General features: G+C 25.6%; 1 protein-coding gene and 1 long non-coding RNA gene across 6 annotated transcripts in view; both read right to left on the bottom strand.

Moving 5' to 3' along the window:
• LOC105849692 (centrosomal protein of 63 kDa) overlaps positions 1-17,632 on the bottom strand; it is a 47,505-nt gene extending 29,873 nt beyond the window's left edge. For 3 of the 5 annotated variants that reach the window (XR_010635710.1, XR_010635714.1, XR_010635711.1), the window contains exons 1-6: positions 17,544-17,632; positions 9,723-9,762; positions 5,831-5,971; positions 5,430-5,525; positions 1,788-1,871; positions 1,290-1,349 (exon numbers count right to left, since the gene is read on the bottom strand). This is a non-coding gene — a long non-coding RNA (centrosomal protein of 63 kDa). Of the gene's footprint in view, positions 1-1,289; positions 1,350-1,787; positions 1,872-5,429; positions 5,526-5,830; positions 5,972-9,542; positions 9,578-9,722; positions 9,763-17,543 lie in introns of all 5 variants that reach the window. The other 2 variants (XR_010635713.1, XR_010635712.1) reach the window with 2 other exon arrangements.
• Positions 17,633-22,114: 4,482 nt separating this feature from the next.
• On the bottom strand, positions 22,115-23,712 carry LOC105847809 (muscarinic acetylcholine receptor M3). The gene has a single exon (XM_065787085.1). It carries the CDS (start codon positions 23,687-23,689, stop codon positions 22,442-22,444), a length of 1,248 nt encoding a protein of 415 aa, XP_065643157.1. The 5' UTR covers positions 23,690-23,712; the 3' UTR covers positions 22,115-22,441.
• Positions 23,713-24,016: the final 304 nt, after the last annotated feature.

The raw sequence follows: 24,016 nt of genomic DNA, 5'->3' as shown, positions 1-24,016 counted from the left end.
TAGGACTTTTAGGTAAAAGAAACAATCATTTTTTGACCCGGAGTCCTTAGATATAGTCCTTAGTCCATAGAGACCTTTGAAAAAAATTACAATGAATATAAAAAGAACTTTAATAATATAATATATATAATATTTATATAAAAAAAAGATTATGTTATATATTATAGCATAAAAACCTTTTAAAAAACTATTATCTTAAGTTTTATAAAACAAAGAAACAATTTTGATTTTGTGCCTGAATTGGCGTGAAAACAGGGATCAAACCAAAGTCACAAAAAGATTACTTTGTCCTAGTTTTTGGTAACCAGGAGCTCTAAAAATGAAAAAAAAGGTTATGAACTACTAATGGGAAAGAAAATAAGACTTATAGGTAAAAGAAACTATCATTTTTTAAACCAGTAATCCTTAGGTATAATGGCGCAAGGACTTTGGGACTACAGGCTTAAAAACAATAAGTTCCAAGTCATTAAACCTAGTGAACTTTTTTTTTTATGGCAGATTATAAGTCATCAACATGTTTAGAGTTTCTAGATACTAGAGGCTTCCGGTCTATAACAGGCTTAGATAGGAATGGTATGCGATTGCACACTAAAACAGACCATGCTTTTATATATTTTTTTCTTTACAATTTGACCACGGCTGAAGCTTTAGCAATTTTAGCAATTTAACATTTAATTGTTGATCTTTTCTAAAGTTTTTATTTTACGTGAAAATGTAAAAAAAAGTAATTTTCACTTTGAGTTTAAGTTTTTTGAGTTTTATTTTAAAGCTTTTATATTTTCTTTTTTGTAAGGAATTGTTTTCTTTTTTTCTTTAGTTTTTTGAATTTTTTTCCATGTTTAAATTTAGCGTTTCTTTTTTCAGTGCATTTTTGAAACGTCTAAATCATCAAAACAACTAAACAGCCATGGTCAAGTCATGTCAACAAAAAAATAATTTGCGTGGTCAGTAATAGCATTCAATTGCATGCCATTCCGCACATAGCTGAAGTCTTTTTAGGACTCCACATTCTTGCCTAAAAGCTTTGTAAAAAATAAATTTGTTTTTTACAATGCTATTAATTAACATCTTTATTGATGCAAATAAAAATTTATGTTAATAATAAATTAATAATAATTAATATTAATTAAGACTTTTAACTAATTAAGAAATGGGGGAAAAAAAAATTAAAAAAGAGTAGTCTACCCTTTCCGCTTCCACACTTTAACTTTTATAGTCTTGCTAAATTAAATGTAATACAAACAGTGATTATGTTATTTAAATAAATGCATAGTTGTGCAAACTCGTACTTGAATTTTTGTTTGTAAAATACCAATTTCTGTAGTTTTGTTTTGACTTTCATATTGTATCTAAAAATAAATATACAAAAAATATATTTTAAACCTTATGTCAATAAAACTTTGGAAAAAAAAATTGAATTTATGTGCAATTGTATTATTATTTAACATTTGTTGCTATGATGAATGTCAACAATATAATAAATCCTTCATTTTATTGTTTTATTATTTAAAAGTTTTATTAACAAAAATTTATAAATAATCATAAATAGTTTATATAAATACTCTGATTAATGCTTTATTCACAATAAATGTTATACTCAGTACAAAAGTTGTATTCAAAATAAATATTGTACTCACAATCAATGTTATGCTCACAATATTTACAAATTTAAAAAATTAAAAAAAATGAAATTTAACAAATTTTTTTTTTTTTTTGCAATAAAAATTCTGAACAGAAATTGGAAAAAATGGAAATGAATTATAATGATTACAGTTTTAAATTTTTACATTTTGAAATTCTGTAATTTTTTGATCCTGAAACTTGTTTGTTTTCTTTTGAAGTCTGTCGTATTTCTTTTTGAGTAAATCAACCTGCAATAAGAAATCTTTAGTAACAAAACTCGTTGTATTTTAATTACTCTAGGGCTTTATTGCATTAAAATTTTGAAAACGCACACAAACAGTATATTTAAGACTTTAGCATACCTTTAACAGAAATTTTATCTTCAATTTAAAAAGCTTGCTTTGAAAATAATAACTTATGAGTTTAAATTAAAATATGGGTTTTTGCTTTGTACAAAAAATTGATTGAAAAATTTAAAGTTATTACAGATAATTTAGCTTTACAAAAATGAAGAATGGTATGTTTACAATTTTCACAGCACTAAATAGAATAGAAAATTAGATCAAGAAAATAAAAACTTCAAAGTATTTTAATAGCAACTGTGTTATTGAAAATGAAAAGTAACCTATTAACAAGTGGTTTATTGATTGTGATATTTTACATGCACATTTTGTAGTTAAAGTTTTTTATCAGGTTTAGGAATTTAATTTAAAAACAAAATTTAAAAATGTGACTTAAAAATTTTAATAAAACTTTCAAAGATTATTTTTAATAAAGTTTTAAAATAAAGCTTTATTAAATGGCACAATAAAATTAAATCTAATTCATTGTAAAACCATTCGAACAAAATGATTTCACAAAATTTAATCAAATAAAAATGTTTATTATAATAAACAGCTTTTAAAAATAGTAATGTTCTTAAATCAATCAATGTTATAAAGTATTTTTCAACAGAGCACTGCACTGTGGAAAATAGTACTACAAAAACGTACCATAAATGTTTTTTGCTCAAATTTCAATTTCACAGCAGAAATTATATTTTAATTTGTTTTAATAGTTTAATAGTTAATCTTACTATAATGTAGAGATTTCAGCTAATCTTATGTAAAATTATGATAATTTTTGAAGCCCTACTGTTTTATATTTTTATAAATGTTCAATTGAAACTTATTTGCTCCATCACTTTAAAAGTTATTTTCTATAAAACTTTTTATGAATAAGTATAAAGTGTTATACATTTTTGAAAGCATCTTGTTATGGAGATATTAGAACAAATTCATATTTTTAATTATATACAGGGTTGGAAACTAAGTTTTTGCCGAGTTATAATTTGTTATATCTATGTGTTTATGTGAGAGAAGTAAATCGTTTGTGTTTCTATGTATTCATAGAATATTCTTACTTTATAATTGCACTTAATAAATGAAAATAAATAATATTCAGGTATTTATTTATTGTGAAAATAAAAAAATGAACATTTTTATTTTATAGGAATTATTGCCAAGGGTATTGTTTTGCGTTTTTTTGATTGCATCAATGAATTTTGACAGAGAAGGCATCAGGAAATTAATCTATTATGGTTGGAAGCGAGGGCTGGATACATCCGATATTAACAAGGAGATCAACAAGACGCTGGGCAATGGAGTAGTGGATCTGCGTACGTGTGCCAACTGGGTATTAAAATTTCGATAGGGTGTTTACGATGTTCAAGATGATGAATTTTTCGCAACTGGCATTGCCAAGCTGCCGGACAGATGGCGAAGATGTATTGAGAGTGATGGTAACTATTTCGAATTCCTTAGAGAGGATGATTAATAAATTTCTTGTTGTATGTTTCGTGATTCTCGTAAGTCGGCAAAAACTTAGTTTCCAACCCTGTAGTTTTGTTTACTAATAATTAATTAAACTACAAAATGATTTATAGATAAAAAAGTTATAAAAGTCAAAAAACAGAAAACCGCTTTTTATTGTGGTTTCAAACTATATATGTTTATGACAACAGTTTTGCGTAAGTTATTTTGTCAATTTTTTACTGTGAATTAAGTTTGATGGACATGCATTCTATTATTGGTATTATTATTGGTTTTTGTAAATGAAATAAAAAGCCAAATAAACTCTCTATGGCCATCTATAATTAACAAATGTTATAAAAAGAATACTAGTGAAACATGAACTTTTTTTAACAATGATAGATGGAAAAGTGGGTCAGGTATTAATGGATACGTCTTCTGCGTCTACATGTACAATATATGGAGCTGCTCCAAGACAAATGACTAAAGTGTCTGCTAGGCCTGAAAATGAAAGTTCATATCAATAAGGACTGTCAACATTACATGTCTGGGTTTGGTGTTTGGAAATGATATTACATATTTCCTGCAACCTGTCTTTCCAAACATGATCAACTAAAAGTGAAGAAAAAAATGACAAAAGAAAAAAAGAAAACCTTGGTACAAAAACGTGAGTAGCTAGGTTTAATCATCAACAAACTGATACAAGTAAGTGGGAAATTTTTTTACAATGTAAGCTGCTCTTTTGAAATCACTGGAGTAAATGAAAATTTGATTAAACGACTTTAAACAATTCTCCAAGCTTTCTCCTCAGGTGTTATGATAAATGCTGAAAGTTTTGGTACATATGCTACAGAAACAGTCCACATTTATGTGAATAATTAAACCTGGTACTAAATGCTGTCTTCATTACACAAAATTTTACTTCACGGAGAAAATATCATAAAACATTTTACAGTACTGCTTAATTGTCAACTTTCAGAAGATGCGCAAGAACCCTGTATTAAAGATTATTAAAAATTTCGCCTTCATCATACCAGGAAATGTTCTAGATTAGCTACAAATAAGGACATATTTCATACTCTTCTGTACACTTCCAATCCCCACATAACCAGCATTAGAAAACTGTTCAGCAAAAATGTCCAAAAACTTGATGAAGATACTTATCAGCTTTTAAAAGTCGACCTATATTTTATTCGATAAAAACTGTTTAAAATTGTTATTAATAAACTATTGTGAATATTTCTATAATAAACATTTTATAAACTCTTGAAAATATTCATGTAAATGTTGAAATATATGCAAATTAAATTAACTACATGCAACAATTAAAAAATCAAATTAATAAAGTAATTAAGCCTAATATAAGGAAAATACTTGTTAAAAAGTTTAAAAATGTGTTTGCTTTTTGTCTAAAGTTTAATCGAAAGCTTGTATAAATGTTTTTTATATATAAATAAATTTAATATGAATATATTCTCCAATTAAATAAGCATTTTATGTATTTTTTGCTGTTTCGAATACTTTCAAATTTTTTCATATAATTAAAAAGAACATGTTAAGTTAAAAATAAAATAAAAAATGAAAATTTTAAATTTTTATGATTTTTATTCACAAATTTTATATTTCAATTTTTTTTTTTATAAAAAATATTTCCTTAGAAGCGTCATATACTACTTTGCATTAGTGCACAATTTCAACACTTAATCTTTAGTAACAAAAACGTTTTTTAATTTTTGATCCAAAACAGACCTTTATTTACCACAGTGCACTGCTTTATAACATTAATTAAAAAATTAACCAAAGAAAAAATAATGTACAGCAAATAAAAGTCTTTTTACAAGCCCAGTTGCATTCAACTTACATAATTATATGTTCTTAAGGACATTACAACAACCGCTAATAGTCATGCTTGTTGACAACATATTCATATATTACAAGTGCAAAAAAAAAACAGTGTGAATTTTTTTATAGTAAACCCTGATATTCACTGAAAAAAAGAAATAACCAATAAAAAACCTCATCCTTGAACCTCTTAACAGTGTTTTCATATTTTGTAACAAGCAACTTCTTAGAACTCTTCAATCGAGCAACCTCTTTACGTAAATCATCCACCTAGTGATAAATAAAGATATTTGACAAGCAGAATTGATTATGTAATTATTTAAATTTTAAAAACATATTTTAAGGTTATTAAAAAAAAAGAATTAGTCTTTTCTTTCAAGAAAATGAATGAAATGTTAATTAAAATAATAAATTAATAAAAAAGAAACAGCAAATTTACATAGGAACTAAATTAACTAAAAATTACAAACAAAATCATATATTTAAACTTAATAAATAATTTTTTAAATGTAATGTTCCAACATAGTATCTTTACATCACTAATTTAATTTTTTTTTTAACGTTGTTTAATTTACTTCATAGCTTAAAGCTTCGAGGTCTTGGTAAATTCGAGAATTCTCATCAACTTTTTGTTGTAGCAGTAATTGCAAAGTAGACATTTGTTCAGACCACTCATTTTTCTTTTCTTCAACCATGTTGTCAATCTGTCTCATCAGCTGATACAAAAATAAACTGAAATTTATCAATCATAAAAATTCAACTCTTTAACAATAAAAAATCTTAAAAAACCCTCTAAAAAACATTTAAAATTTATGTATTTTAACACAAAATCAAAATTTAGCACTGTACAAAACTTTAGGACTGAACAAACTTAATAAATGTATAACTTACAAAAATAACGATTAAACAAACTTGAAAATAAATAATATAAAGTACGCAACATAACGTGCATAAAAAAATACAACAGAAAATTGAGGGAAAAAATTAAACTAAGTAAAATAAATAAAAATAAACAAAAAATGTTTTTTTTATTTCGATACCTATTAATCTATATAAATTTTTACTTTCATCTGCTTATATACCGAACATTTAGTTTTATTCTACTGAAAGATAAGAATAATAAGAACCTCAACTTTAGACAAAGAGACAATAGTTTGTTGCAACAAGGTATATCAGGCCTTGTGATGAAGTGAATTGCTCTACGCAGGTTAAACACGCCCACAAATAGCCTTTCAAACGCAACAAATAGCGCTCACTAATTTTGTTACAAAAGTAAAAAATCGCTTGTCTGTGAACTTGCAAGGGAGAAAACTATAAGTTGATTTTATGGAAAAATTTTTTTCTAGAGTCAGAATGTTTAATTTTTTACATATTGTTAAATAATACTTAAATAATACCAACAAAGTTATATTCATTATAAAGTACGCATAAATTAAAACTAAAAATCTCAGTGCAAAAGAGCCAACGAGTTTCTTCTATTCAAAAGTTAAACTCAGCAATAGGTTGTTTTTTTTTAAATTCATTTCATTAACATCATTTTATCCCATAATTGTACCATTTTATTGTAATCTTTTTATTCATAAGTCGAAACATTTGCTAACTCATACTGTTTTTTTGGGTCCATTTGACAAAAAACTTCGCTTAACTAGAACTTTTATTTTGAAATGCATAAAAGTCAGTGTAATAAAATATCAAAACTTGCAACACTTCAATAAAAATTCCTAATTTTGAATGCTTAAAAATTAAATATCTAGCGTAATATTTTATTTATAATAATTTATCAAACTAAAACTTCATTTATAGCTTCAATTTCAAACAAGTTCTATCATATTCTATTTACTAAAACTTCAAAAAACATTCGAATATCAAGTACTTTTGTGTCAAAGATAAATTAACGTTGTTTAAAGTTTATTCTCATAGTTGTTTTATGTTTTCAATATATGATATATATTTCAATATATATTTTCAAGTTTTAAGTTAAAAACTTATTTAAATAAAAATTTATTTTAGGTTAGCTTGCACTAAACTGTCAAACTGGTTTGAGATTTTGAGGCTTTTTACTGCTCCTGCACTTATTTCCTGTAAAGCTTGTATTATATCAGGCTTGGCCAGGAAAGTGTGCATTTTCAGGCCATAATACGACCACGCAAATACAATCTGATTTTGAAACTGACCACGGCTGTTAAGATGTTTTAAAATATTCTATACATTTTTAAAATGCGCTAAAAAAATAATCTTAACTTAAGAAGAAACTTAAAAAAAACTTTTTGCAGTAACATAAACAAAAGAAAAAATAATTGAACTATTTTTTTATTTAGCATTTCTTTTACTTAAAGACATTTATAATAAAAAATACATACTTTTATAAATATAAAATATATATATATGATATTCTTTAATATTTTATGTAAAAAAATCATTAACAGTGGTTTGTTACTTTATTTAAATGCATTCAATAATATAAAAACTCGGGATGTACCGGAATTCCGGCCGGAATTTGTGACATTTCAGCTTCAGCCAGAATTACAATACTTCAGCCTGGAATGCCGGAATTTATTTTTTACCTTTTTTTTTAAGACATGTAACACAGACTCTGTAAATAAAATAAAAAATCATTGTTCTAAAGGGTAATAAAGATAAAAAAATTTGGTAAAAAAACCTTGGTAAAAAAATGCAAAATTCTTAACAAACACAATGCAATTTTATTTGCAGTAATCAATTATGCAAGGACTTCTAAAAGTTTAGGAATATTGTGGTGTAAAAAGAGCTTTCCAGTTTTGGGCAACAAACTAGCTCTTTTTTCATCAAAAATGCCGCCACCTGAGAATAGTCTTATTTTTATTGTTACTTAAATTTTAATTAATTTTAAAGGTATAGGATGACTCATACTGTAAATATTTCAATTTTAACCTAAATGGAAAAAAAGAAAATAAAGAAATAATTTTAAAAATAAATGTTATGCAAGTTAAAACTTTCAATAAATAAATTATAAGAAACAAATAAAAGCAACATATTAGATTTAAACAAAACAAGAATTAAATTAATGAAATTTATATATATATATATATATATATATATATATATATATATATATATATATATATATATATATATATATATATATATATTATAGGATATAAATATATATTATGTAGCCACAATGACGAGGTGCAGGCTTTCACTTTCAATTTTGAAAGTAAAATCTGCATAAATATAAGTCTTGTTCTGGCCGGAATTTTATTAACAATTTTGGCAAATCTGGTTCTGGCCAGAATTCAAAATTTCCAATCTGGTACACCTCTAATAAAAACATAGGTAAAGATCAAAGTTATTTAATTCAAACGGCTTTCAAAAAAGTTTGTCTTTTTTTTCTTCTCAACAAAACCTATTTTCTTTTCAAGTGTATTAACTTTAATGATTATATAAAGTTATTATACGCGAAATAAAATTTTAATTTTTTTGAATTACATTTATTATAAAAAAATCTTATATAATCAATATAAATAAAAATTTATGCAACTATCATTGATACTTTATCAAAATGATTAGTTACTTTATTTTAAAGCATTTTCCTTATAAAAAATGTTAGTAAAGATAAACATGTCAAAGTTATTTATTTTTAACGTAATAAAAACCATTTTTTTCAGCGAATTTTTAAAATGTTAAAAACCGTGGTCAAATTTTTTAATTAGAAAAACCCAATACATCCATTATCACACCATCATTTATGTTCCTTCAAAACACTTCATTTTATCCAACTTCATAGTCAATGTTTCACTTACATACATCATAAACCAGACAAATGCGAGGAACAGTTTTCTTTAACCTTCTATAATGAACTTCTTACTGCTAGTAAATCCTTTAAACTTGACCTACTTTTACCGCTTAAAACTATTTATTGTGATTGAGGTAGTAGATTCATGTAAATTTTTTTTTTTTCTTCCTAATATCATGTTATTACTATTTGGATTATTATAACTGGACTTTTTTACTAAAGAAAAAAGAAATGAAAAGACAAAGGTTTATGTTTGAGAGAGCAGCAAACTCTTTTTGATAATTCTGTAAAATAAAACGTTTTACAGAATCATTAATTTAAAAAACAGAATTCCCCTTACAGGTTCTATATAGTATGAGCAGCCCTCTGAGTTATAAAAAATAAAGTCTGCAATTCATTGCCAACCTTAAATTATCTTTGGCCACCATCAGGTCGGCACAAAATTTTTAACACAAAGGTTTTGCCAAAAGAAAATAAAAAAAAGTAATTTTTAAGTCATTTAAAAATAATACCTAGCTATAATTAAAATTTTCTTTTTAATTTACACCTAAAAATAAATCAAACTTTTTAATAAACAGTTAAGTATATATTCAAAAGGTTTATAAAACTTTTTTATAATATTTTTAATTCTTTTATAATTATTTTATTTTATTTACTTTTAATTTTTGTATAAGCTCTATTATAAGTCTTACCTCTATTAGTTCAGGCTCACAAGACCGAAATGTAGAACCACTGAAATAAAATTAAAAAACAATGTTAAAAAAACTATAACACTCAATCGTAAAATTTAAATGGTTTTTTAATTAAATTAAATGTTAAACAGTATATTTTTAATTATACTAAATGTTAAAACAAATAATTAAAATTTTAATTTTAATTAAATTTTAATTATTTGTAAATAAATTTGTTAGTAGTTAGTATGAAAAACATAAGTTCCGATTTTATTTTTTTATTTTATTTATTTTATTTTATTATCACGTCGTACGTGATGCTGATGACTTTTACTACTTTCTAGTGTTCCGAAAAGTTCAAATTTAGAATTTTATTTAATACTCAATTCAAACATTTTCATATAAATATACAGTTAGATACTAAAGAACTATTTAGCAAAAGCTTCAAAGAAATACTAGATGTACTAAATCTTACAAAACAAGTCTAAGAACCAACTCATAAAATGGGACAAATACTAGATGTAGTAATAAATAAGCCAGATGAAATATCAGTAATTATGCCAGGTGTGACAGACATAGGCTTAAGTGGCCATTTTCTAGTTAATTTTAAAATTAAAAAAAAAAGAAAAAAATTTCTACCATACTATCACATACAGAAATTCAAAAACAGTGTACATACAGTCCTTTACCAATAAATATCAGGAAATAAACCAGAAATATCATCTGCTGAAAAAAGACAAAATAATCATATATAACCAAATAATGAACGAGATTGTGCAGAAACATGCCCCTTTGAAAACAAAAAGAATAAAAATAGTTAAAACAGCTCCTTTGTTTGACGGAGAATATATGCAACTTGCGCAAAAACGAAATAAGAAGGAACAAGAGAACAAAAAATGAAAGTGACAAAAAATAATATAAATTTGATTAAATATAATTTTTTTTTTAATTTGATCTTGTTGTATCTTATTTTATTTAATTATTTTGATTTATTTCTATTATACATTATTATAAATATACATTTATTATTAATTATATTACTATTATTTTTAACTTAGTTATTAAGACATTATTTTTACTTTTATTTATTTCTATTTTATGTTATTTTTGTTTTCATTTTTAATATACTTATAATATTAGATGTAATTTTAATACAATTTTCTATTTAATAATCTTATTTTTGGTCAGTGATATATTACTTATTATTCTATTGTTTTATTATTATAAATGTTATTTTATATCAGCTTGTTCTTTAATACTGTTTAATTTACGTCAAATATTATTATTATTATAATTGTTAAAATATTATTATAATTATAATTATTATAATTATACTATTATAATTGTTGCTATTATAATTACTATTTATAATATTGTATTGTTATAAATTTTCATTATTATTTTCTTTTCCTTTAAAACTTAACAACTTCAAGCTTTCGTCTAAATTTTCTTCTTTTATTTTTCTCATTAATTTTACCATGACCTAGAATTTTCGGGGAGTATGCACTGCAAATACAAAAAAAGTTTGTGTAAGTTGCCCTACAACTCAATGTGATGTATGTTTGTTTTGGACTCATTCAAAATGTGGCAGGCTTTATGATCATGGGTACAACATAACACATTCAAAATGCTCAACACGGATTTGTGTAAATTGTAAGATGTCTTTCCATTGACTGATGTATCTGATAATGAATTTAAACTACTCTTTTCTTCAAATAAAATTATTATAACTGATGACTTGCCTTTATTAACTAAACTCTTTCCAGCATGGGGATTAAATAAAATCTATACTCAATTTAATAAATTTATTACATCACATGCTTCAGTCTCTGATGAGAAAAACTGTTCATCTTTTGATGTAGATTGTCAATATTATGACATTAATAAATTTTGTTCTCATAACTTTGACATCACAAACTCTATGTTATTTTTCCATTTAAACATATCCTCTTTACAATAGCACTTTGAAGATCTTAACATATTATTATCATTAATTAGTTTTGAATTTAGCATTATTGGAATTACAGAAACAAGATTAAAAAAAGAATCTCCTTCCACACATCCAATTATTATTAAAAATTATAATTTTGAGCACACACCAACCAAATCTTCTTATGGTGAAACCTTGTTATATTTATCAAAAAAACTAATTTATAAAAGAAGAGATGGTTTGATCACCAAACTATTTAGAATCTACTTTTGTTGAAATAATTTTTCCCAAAAAATCAAATGGTATTGTTGTTTATATATAAACACCCTAGCATGAATGTAAATGATTTCAATAATAAAATGTCTGTCCTTCTCCAAAAAATATTTACTGAAAATAAATCTGTCTTTCTACTTGGCAATTTTAACATGGATCTGATACAGTCAAACTCAGACTTTGCAACTTCTGAGTTTTTAAACTTACTTCTTATTCACCATTTATTACGCTACTAAACGTCAATTTAAGCAAAGGATTACAAAAGGAATAATAAAATCAATTCAAATTCAAAATCTTATTCAAGGGAAAATTTTAAGGATAAAAGATCCAACAAATAAAATTAAACTAAAACTATCTTTAAATGCTATAAATACCATAATTAATCTAATAAAACTGAGTAAAAAAATACATTTCAAAAATTTATTTTCAGAAAATATAAAAAATCTTCGTAAGACCTGGAAAGGCAAAAAAAGTCTAATAAATGTCAGTAATTTACCTACAAATTGGTTACAAGTTAACGAAACATACATAACTGAACCAACTCTAATATGCGAAGAATTTAACATCTTTTTCACAAATGTAGCTCATCAACTTAATTCTAAAATTCACTCTTACATTAGCTCTAAAAAGTCTTAAACATCCAAATCTTCATAGTTTACTGATATCTCCAACAAACCATTCTGAAATCTCATCACTTATATCTAAAATAAAACCTTGAAAATCAATAGGTCCTAACAGCATCCTCATAAATATTCCTATTGATTGTAATTCTGAACTTTCTCATATTCTTTCTAAGCTATTTTTTTTTTTGCTGTTAATTCACCTCCCCAAGGCCCAGAAGGCCACTACAGACGAGGAGGCTACTTAATTGTGGTTATAACCCTCTCTCAACTCTATAACTCCGAAACACAAAACTTGACGAACAAGGCCGCTGCGCGAAGAAACAAGTTGAGGGCGGTACTACCAGAGACGTGGTGGGGATCAAACTTGGAACCTCTAGCTTATGAAGCGAGCGCTCTACCACTACACCACTACCGCATATCTCTTTCTTAAATGGAATTTTTCCCAACATTTTGAAATTATCTTGTGTCATTCCAGTATATAAAAATGGCTCAAAGCTCTCATGTACTAACTATAGACCAATTTCAATTATATCTAACATTAGCAAGCTCTTTGAAAAACTAATGTATTCTAGATTATACTCATTTTTAAGTTCCTTTAACTCTTTAAATAAATTTCAGCTTGGATTTTGAATTAAACACTCTACTTACCACGCTTTAATAAAGTATAACCGAAAAAAAATTAAAAAAGGCACTGGATACTGGTCATTTTGTAGGTGGTTTTTATTGACTTACAAAAAGCGTTCAATACCATTAATCATACCATTTTAATTTCTAAACTTGAGTATTACGGAATCCAAAGAATTGCTTGTAATTGGTTTCAATCTTATCTTTCAAATCAAAAGTAGTTTGTTAGCATTAATGGTTACAAATCAAATAACATAAAGTTTGTGGTGTTCCCAGTTCTTTTCTTGGCTCTTTATTGTTTTTGATTTGTATTAATGATCTAAATAACTCTGTCCACTTCTCATCAGTCCACCTGTTTGCTGATGATACTTATATCCTGCATATTAATAAGTCTCATCTGCATATTAATAAGTTCCTTGAATAAGAATATAAACTTAGACCTAAAAAGTTTAGTTCATTGGCTAAATGCAAACTTAATTTCTTTAAACTTGAAAAAAACTGAACTAATATTTTTTTCATCTCCAAAACAAAAAATTTTATTCAATAATCATAACTAAAATTAAAATTAATAATAAACACTTATATCCAACACACGTTGTTAAATATGCACTCTATAATAAACTTAATCGAGATAATCGCATGCTTTCAATAATTCAACATTATGCTGATAAAACTACCCTTGAGAATCTGTATTATGCAATTTTTCAATCTCATCTCAACTACTATTGTCAAGTTTGGGGACAAATTGGCAACTGTAATATTAATAATTGTTAATAACTGTAATATTAATAAATTGTTATCAGCTCAACACCAATCAATCCGAATAAATAATTATCAACTCTATAGTTAAAAATTATAATTTTTTTAATATAATTTTCTTCTATTTCTATAGAAAATTTATTGTTTTTGTCATTAATATTTATTACTTTCATTACTACTGTTTTTATTATTACTATTATTATTACAATTATTATAAATACTATTATTTTTGCTGTTACTTCTGTTGCTCTATTAATGAACACATTTATTATTGTTATTATTATTATTATTTTTTAAATTAATATTATTAATATAATTATTTGGTGTTACTCCTTTGATCAGGATTCTGCATGAATGACTCTTCCTCAATCAATTATTTATATTTATTCTTAATAATTATATTTTTATTTTATTATTTATAATATTATAGAGAATCTTATTCTTATTATCATTATTATTATTATCATTATTATTAATATATTATTATAATTATATAAATGTAAACTTTGAGGAAAATAAATAAATTGCTGTTGTTGTAGTACTAATGTTATTTGATCTAAGTGCTGCCTTCGACACTATTGATCAACAAAAACTACTTGGACTATAACTAGTGAAATAGATATAATTGACTCAGTTTACAAGTGGTTTGAATCATTTTTAGTTAACTGTAACCAAAAAGTTAAAATTGGTAACTCATATTCTATGAACCAAAGTGTAAAACATGGAGCACCACGAGGTACAGTCCTAGATCCAAAACTCTTATGTATCTATATGAGATCACTATATAAATATCTGAACATATTCAATGTTATAACTTTTGGATACTCAGTTGATCATCAAACTCTAAAAGCATTCCTTTCTTCATCTCAATACAATGCACTAGTCCTAGATATAAAGCTTTTGTTAACAAGGAATGCATTAGATTTGTTGGCTCAGCAAAAAGTTTAGGTGTGATACTTGACAATGAGATATCTTTAAAAATACAAATAAATAAAATTGTTAAAAACTGCTACAACATATTGAGCAAAATATCCAAATAATTCTTATCACAGAAAGATTTGTGCACCATAGTATGTTCACTAATATTTACACAGCAAGATTATTGCTGTGCAATAATCTAGCTGTGCAAACTCCCTCTACTTTGCAATTGAAAAGACACTAATAAAAAAACTGAAGTCTATTAGAAGAATAGAAAATCATGTAAGCGATCAGGAATTTAACAATTTGCATTTGTTGAAAATTAGAGAAAGAATCTATTTCAAGGTCCTTTTAATAATGCACAAATTTCGTTTTTCTGGAAGAGCCAACAATATTAAGCAATTCAATTCACTACTCAATGTCAGAAAGAAATTTAAAGGAAACAAAATTTAGTAATCATTTTGGTAATCAAGCATTATCCCACTATGGTTCTAAACTTTGGAATATACTTCCAAGTATCATCCGTGAAAAAAAAAAAAATTATTTATAAGAAAAAACTAAAATCTTATTTAATTGTGAATGGTGAACTATTCCACCAGAAAACTCTTTAATTTAAATTAAAAACTCTTGAATATCAATATTAAAATTTTTACAAATATAATAATTTGTTGCACAGCTGAGTGTTTTGCTAACTTTATCCATTATTCTGGCAAAACACAGTAGCTGTGGGTAAACCTATGCATTTATTTATTTTAAAAAACAAGTCCTGAAAACATATTCTAATCATATCCTATGCCATGGCAGAATTAGCTAGCAGTAACTCTCAGGCTTGGACAGGAATGGCACGCAATCGCACTCTCTAATTGACCACGCTTACAATTTTTTTTTTTTTACAACTTGACCACGGCTATTTTGATGTTTTAACAATTTAAATGCAATTAAAAAAAGTGTTACTTTATAAATAACTTTTAATCATTGATTTTTTCTAAAGTTTTTATTTGACGCAATGATTTCAAATAAAAATATAAAATTAATTATAATGAAAGTTTAAATAAACACACTTTGTGTAAATTAATAAAAAAAGTTATAAATAATTTTTTTTCGTAAGCATGTATTTTTTATGATAAATTTAATCGTTTGAAACTATTTTTCCATGCCTTTCTAAAAATCTTTTAAACGATTATTTTTTGAAAGAATTTTTCTTAAGTTACTTTATGAATAAGTTCAAAACCTCGTTCATTTTAGGAACATTTTATATGAATTATACAAGAATATAAAATAACTTTGTTTATATATATAAGCATGTATTTTGTTGATTAATGGAAAAGTTTTGAAGTTTTTTGTAATGTTCATTACAATACAATTAATTTTTATAATAAAACTTACGATTTTTTTAAAATCTTCTAAACAAACATTTTATTTTTTGGAAAAAAATTTTTTTTTTTTCCAATAACAATTGGAATGAACGAGTTTAAATATTGTATAATAACTTTTAAATTTGTTACAAATTGCTAGTAATGCTCAAATTAAAATTAAATTAAATTGCTAGTTTTTTTACTTTCTATTTTTACGAATAAAAAAGTTTAAATTCTTTTTTTAATTTGACTTACTAATTAGACCATGAAGTTATTAAAAATCACTATTTTAAAGAGACAATGTTATTTTTTTTTTTTAATTTTTTGCAGCTTTTTTGAAAAAATAAATGTTTATACAATTAAAAAATATTTTATAATACACTTTTTAATAATTTTGATAAAATTTGTTCATTTAATAAACAAAACAATTAGTAGTAATTTGTTACTTAATTTGAAAGAGCTAGGTGTAACTTTAATAAAACTTTTAAATAGATAAGTTTTAATAAAGCAATTAATAAGTTTTATTAATGCAATTTCAAACGCAATTAAAAACAAAAAAAGTTTTGCTTTAAGTTTAAGTTTTAATTTTTTATTTTTATGCTTATATATTTTTATTATAAATATTTTCTTAAGGAATTGTTTTTCTTATTATTATTATTATTTTTTTTTTGTTTTGTTATTTCTTTATTATTATTAATTTATTTTTTCCTAGTTTAAGTTGAGCTTAGTGTTTCTATTTTTCTACTAGCGCATTTCTGAAATGTTTAAATCATCAAAACATATAAACAATCATAGTCAAGTTGTAAAAAAAAAATCATTTGCGTGGTCAGCATCTTTATATGGAAAGTACAAGTGATGCAATTCAAATGCATTGAGTTTTTAGGGCTCAATCGCATGCCATTCTAGTCCAAACCTGAACTCTTGGTCATGCCCACACACCCTTAACTGGTTCACACAAAAATTAATTCTGATAATTAAAATTCATTTGAATAAGTTATTTAACTATGTTTATAAATAAACTCACACAAAATATATTTATATATATATTAGATATAAAATTAAAAAAAATATATTCATTTATTTTTATCAGCACAGTTACAAAACAAATATTAGTTATTGCAAGAGAATTATTGTTGCATTAAAAGATAGCATTTAAAAAATCAATGCATTTGAATTGCATCACTTGTACTTTGCATATGAAAGTATAACAAAAGAGAAAAAAAATTTGAGTTTGTTATCATAATTCCTTGAATCTTGTACTTTGCATATAAACATAGAACAAACGAGAAAAAATAAACTTGAGTTTGTTATCATAATTGCTTACATTTATTCCTACCAAGGCTTGATAACTTATACATACCTGTCTTTGCGAACAGCACCAAGAATGTCAGTAAATTTTTCCATTTTATAACTTCAGTATTATTTTTATTAAAACTAAAGGAAAAAAAATTTTCCACATTAAAATCCAATTACTTTCATATTTTAAACATTAAATTAATAACATAATAATAGTAATAAAACAATTCAAAATAATATAATAATAGTAATAAAACAACTCAAAATAAGAAACCAGAAGCTAATAACATTTTAAACAATTTAAAACTCATTCATAATTAAGGCTTAAAAAAAAAATCCTTGGTTTAAAGAAAAAGACAAAGTTGTTTTATAACACAATGCTGTTGTTGACAACTTAATAATTGATTAGAAAACTTAAATAAGTTGTTAGAAAAGTTGTTAGAGCGCAATAAAAATGACAAGTCTATTTCTATGGAAATATTTTCATACAAAATAACATGACTATTCATTAGTAGCCAAAATATCTTTAAAAATTAAAAAAACAATAATTACTACAAAAAACCTATATAAACTTTTTTTCCCATAATTTAACTAATATTGGATTATTCGATTTGCTAATAATACTCCAGTCTCAATAAAAAAATTCATCAATTTTAATCACTTAGAAAAAGAAAATAATCTTGAGTCTGCTTTTGTCTCTGTAATGGTTTGATGCTCACAGTTGCTTGCAATATTTAACCCAAACAAAACTCAGTTGTCTACATATTGATAAATAGCATCACTCTTACTGAGCCCTCACTAGTAAACTCCATATCTAACAAAAATAACAAATTTCTAAATAAAAAAAACTTTATCTAATCTTTTACAATCTTAACAATATTAAGATTGTCTCTCTTTATCATAATTACTATTTTGTCACTATTATCTCTTATGCCATTCCATGGAATAAGAGATAATAGCTCATCAAACAGTACAATTACAGATAAGGGATTTTTAGAGATAGGAGTGATTTTTATATCAGTAGTGAGAAAATGGTAAATATGATAAAGTGAGACAATCTTTTCAATTATGACAAAGAGAGAAAATTTAGTTGACATTAATTTACATATCTCCACTCAAATGAAATTGGAAATCAACGTATACATTTAATTCAAATTAAGAAATATTCAAATATAAAGATGATACACCTGGAAATAGAGAAAGTTAATTAGGATATTTCGGTAGATGGATCTATCTACCAAAATATCCTAATTAACTTTCTCTTATTCCAGGTGTAGCACCTCTATATTTGAATATTCCTTAATTTGAATTAAATGTAAACGTTGATTCCCAATTTGATTTGAGTCGAAATATGTAAATTAATGTCAACTAGATCTTGAACAAACGTCCAAAACATGCATAAGAGTTTTGATATACCTATCGTATACTGAAATACATATTATATTTTACGATTGCTTCGTGAATGTTTGAAAAAAACACTTTCGTTTTGAGATTATTTTGACCGCCAAATTAATCTCAAATAAACATAGTCTGAAAGAATTACGAACAGCGCTATCGAATTTCGTGAAAATTCCGGACGAAAGGGCGGTTACCCGTTTAAAGATTTTTTAAGATTTATGTCAAACTTAAAAACAGTCTATAAATACTTTCTGTCATTTATTTATAGATGTTCGACTTATATCTAAATTTTAAATATTTTTATACTGCATTTATGAAAGTAATGTACCAAGAAGAAATAACGACGACTTCTTCAAAAAAACTTTATTTGAAAGGTTGTTTTGAACGAGCTTAAATTAAATAAAAAAAGTTAAATAATAACATTTTCCATCTTCGATGTTTCGAAAGATTTTTATCCGAGAAACAATGTGAAAAACGAGTCAGAGAATTTTTTAAATAATCTAATAAGTTTTTGTTTCCTATTTGTTTTAATCATCTTTGTCATTCTCTGAAATTTTTTATGAATACTCATTACACTTTAGCCCATTAAAATTTCAAATTAAACGTCCGTCACCATTTCTCTGATGTGCACACACCAATGCTATGCAGCCCCCTCTTCCCATACACACACAAAAAAAACCCTGTTATTTTTGCTCATTTTTCTCAAAAAAATTTTCTATTATATTAGTTAACAAAAATAATTGCATAACATCAAGAAAAGAATAACAATACATTTGAAACACGTTTTCAGGGGCAGATACAGGAAACTTTAGTGTATGTCCAAAAAAAAGTTTATTGCACTTTCCCCCCCCCCTCCCCATTCCTAACTACTAACCAAGAGTAAAAAAATTTATATATATGTAAACAAAAGTGAAGAATATAAGTAAATATAAGTGAACTCTTATAGAATATTATGGTTATAAGTAAAGAAAAAATTTTTCAAATCAAAGTCTGCAACCATTTATAATTTTAAGGGTAAGGGAGAAGTAACTTGCTATAATTTTTGAAGTTTTCAAACCGTGGAAAATTTGTTGCTTGTAATGTTTCAGCAATATAAAATTGAACGTCATGTTTGAAGTTTGCTTTCAACTACCAGTTTGCTTTCAACAGATCAAGCTCACTTAATAAAGTCTTTGGGACAGGGAATAATAATTAAGCCTAATAAAGCCTTTGGTAAAATGTTTGATAAGTCTGTTATATAAAAGTCACCAAAGGATATAATGTGGTCATTTTGAATGATATAACAAAAACACTGAATTTTATGCGATAATTTATGAAGAAACTAAAGATTAGAAAAAATGAACTAAAAGACAGATGTTTTATAACACTTCAAAGTTGCATCATCTAACCTTGTGTGAAATTCAGTACCCAAATGGTCTTGCAAATGAGCAGTGATAACCAATTTCGTACAATGTGAAATGAACTCGAAAAAAGTATTAGTTCTGTTTTTTATAAAAAATTAATTTCCAGGCTTTTCTTTGTAACATTCATCTTGTGTGCACTTTTAAGACCTGTTCATAACATATTTGATTTAGTTCCAGGCTTTTGTTTGTAACATTCACCTTGTGTGCACTTTTAAGGCCTATTCATAACATATTTGAAGGGGTTGATCATCAATATTTATAAGTAAAGAGATAACATCTTTCAATGCTTGAATAAGATTCAAACCAATAAAAGTGTCACTACTACGTGTCTGCAACAACACTTCCCAAAAAATAAGTAAATAAGGCTCATAATTCTCAAAGAAAGTTATCTGGGGATAAACAACTTGGTTATATAATAACTTTACTTAATGAGTTCAATAGCTAAATATAAATGTTCCAGTTTTTTTCCATAAATTATTGTTTTTCCAAAAACACCAAGAAACAAAAAATTGCTTTTATCATTGCAATTATAAACAGCTTCTTCTAATTTTACTCTTTCTTTCTTTCCAAAGAATTTTGTAATAACGACAATGTACTGATTATGTACCCACGATGGCCAAACAAGTTAAAACACTTTTGTTACTACAAAAGATATATTAAAAAGTGGTGTGTTTAGAATAACAATCTAAATTTAAGTATAGCTCAATAAAAAGTTCACTGTAAAACTGTTTCCAGTGATAACTAAAGATATTCTTAATATAGTTATACTATCATTTTTTAGCATATGTATTATTTAATTTTATGTTTTTAAAAGCTTTAAAAGAAAAACTGTAAGTAGAATTATATTTTATACACAAACAAGTACATGCAAAACCGCTAAATAAAGATATGTAAGTAATGTATTTAAAATTGAAAAAAAAAAATTTATCAGCATCTAATTTTTATGTATAGATACTACAACACCCTCTTGCCAGCAAACTTTAACAATAAGTTTGAAATAAACCTAAACGAAAAGTATAATCTAACATCCGTGAATCAAGTACACATCTGCCAAGAAATCAATATACAAATTTTTATTTTTATTTGCACACTAAATAAATTTACTTATTTTTTATCATATTTTTCTTAATACAAGTAACTAAAAATATCTTTGTCCTTCATATTTAAACTTGGTACTAATACTGTTACAAATATTACATGATTCTTATTTACTTAGATTATTCAAGTTCTTATCCTAGCTCAAACCTATATCAGCTATTATTCTAAAGTATTCCGCTATTTTCACGGTTATTATTCTAGAGTATTCCGCTCTTTTCACGGTTATTATTCTAGAGTATTCCGCTATTTTTACGGTTAAAACCAGAAAAAACATTAATTTAACGCATAGATATAGGTGGAGCAGATTTTAGTTCAACAATTGAATTACCAATTTCTAAGGTATGCATGTCTTGTGCCATTTTTATGTGTTATATGTACCATTTATGAATACATATATTGTTAATAACAATTTTTTAAAAACACTAAACCACATTAAATAAAAAGCAACATTTATTTATTATAAATATAAAAAACAACAACAAATATTCATCTCCTTAACGTCACCAATTGGTTTTTTTCGCTTCCAACTCTATTGTAAACACAATACTCTAACGACAAGTTGTTAAGCTAGAATTAAACAAAAAAGTAAATTTTAAAGTTATGAAAAATGAAAGGAAGAAAAAAAAAAAAATTTTTTTGAATAAAAAAATTTTATTTTAACTTAAAAAAAAATTTAAAAATATTTGTAAAGATAAACTCCATAAAAAATAAAATTATTTAAAACAGGTAGATGAAACTATCAATTAGTAAAGAACTAATTGATAGTTTCATATTTATATTGATTTTTTTACAACATGTTTTTTATCTAAAATAAACCTATTTTTTTTTGAAAAAAGAAAAATAGGAGTAAAGTGTGGAAATAAGGTTATTGGTCACGGGGCTTTGCTACTTAAATCAACTGATTTAGAAAGAACATGCAAAATTTTGGTTTTGGTTGGGGTAGTGTGGCGAAAAAGGTTAGAACAAGTTTTCCGCCCTTTGCTCTTGCATTTTACATGTTGAAAATTTCCTCAGATCCACATTTTACCCGTGCCCATAATTGCATGCCAACAAACAAAAACATTTATATAATTTCCATCGAAACACTTTCTGATAATTCTTTGTATTCTTGATAATTTGCTTTGCTGTTGGCACGATAGTTGACGTGTAACTTTTTAGAACCCGAAACACATTTCCAAAAAAATCCACAGAGAAGTAACTTTTTGAACTCCATACGAAATGTGCGACTTGCGCATGCGTAAAGAAAAGGATTAACTATAGAGTTTGGGTATGCTAAAAAGTTGCATACATCAAATAATGTTTTGTTATAACATTTTGGACACATGCCAACCACAAGCCATTGTGCATTAAGAGGTAACCCAGTAAATATAAAAGCTGATAATATGCTTACAATGAGACGCAATGCTTTTTTATGTATCAGTATTCTTTTTAGGCTTTTTATTGAATCTAGATTTTTTTGCTTATCAGTAGCATTATCTTGCATCCCATCAGATGGTGAAGTTAATAAATGCCATTTAGTTGTTTTTGCAGTCGAACAACTTTTTGTATTTGGAGCATGGAAAAATTTAGACGCTTGATTAAGTTTTTGCTTTATTATTAAATACATTTTCCAGTACGTGATAATCATAATACCAAGCGGTAAAAAGTATCCAACTACTGACACCGTAACAAAAATGTATTTTTTTAATTTATAATCTGTAGCATTTAAAAACTGGTTGTAGCAATGCATATTAAATGGACTGTCGCTTCTCACCTTGTATGTATAAACGTTGATAAAAGGTGCCCATATTATAACAGCTATGAACCACACTGTGATTATTTTAATAATAACTCTTGATTTTTTTTGGAGTAACTGATGTTTAAATGGGGATTTATATGCAAGATACCGCTCAAAATTAATCAAAACAATATGGTTTATTGAAGACTGAACTGAGACGTAGTCCAGCATCAGCGCTACATTACACATTTCTTTACCCAGAGGCCAATAACCCATAGACATTTCCAGGATGTTCATGGTCACAGGAAATAGTCCGATAAACATGTCTGTGAATGCTAATGATATTAATAGAACGTTTGACATGCTTCTAATTTTTTCGTTTGTAAAATAAGCTAAAATAATCAAAAAATTTCCACCGATTGTTGCAATGCTAAAAAATGTGCCACCAATCATCGGGGGTATAAAAATTGATTCTCGATTAGCGGAGCGAGGTACCATGCGGGTATTAATAATACTAGATGAAGTACTGTTGCAAGATGATGGTCTTGCAGTATACAAGACATTGTTTAACAAGGCTTGGGTTGAAAAGTTCATTGATGGATACAGTGTTCACTAAAAATACATAAAGTACTAAATAATAAAAATTTAATTTATACTAAGAATTGTATAATTAATAAAACTTCCAAAAAGGGAAAATTTTTATTATTTAGGACACTTGCATCAGAAACAATAAACATTGTTACCATCAAAATAACAAATTTTAGATATTATAAACAACCACTGGATTAAATATATTTTCAGCAATTGCAGCAACGAAGAAAAGTGGATGGAGGGGAAGAGGGTGGGGAGAAGTTAGATTTGGTTTTCAAAAATAAAGAATAAATATATACTAAAAAGTTTGTTTAATTTGTTTAGAAGTCA

Source organism: Hydra vulgaris, chromosome 01 (assembly GCF_038396675.1).
Source record: "Hydra vulgaris chromosome 01, alternate assembly HydraT2T_AEP".
Lineage (NCBI taxonomy): Eukaryota > Metazoa > Cnidaria > Hydrozoa > Anthoathecata > Hydridae > Hydra > Hydra vulgaris.
The sequence above is the reverse complement of the archived record's forward strand: the minus strand, read 5'-3'. Positions and strand labels throughout refer to the sequence as shown.

What these genes read in the sequence shown, in the direction of transcription:
- LOC105847809 (XM_065787085.1), bottom strand. Translation starts at nt 23,689, where the DNA reads ATGAACTTTTCAACCCAAGCCTTGTTAAACAATGTCTTGTATACTGCA.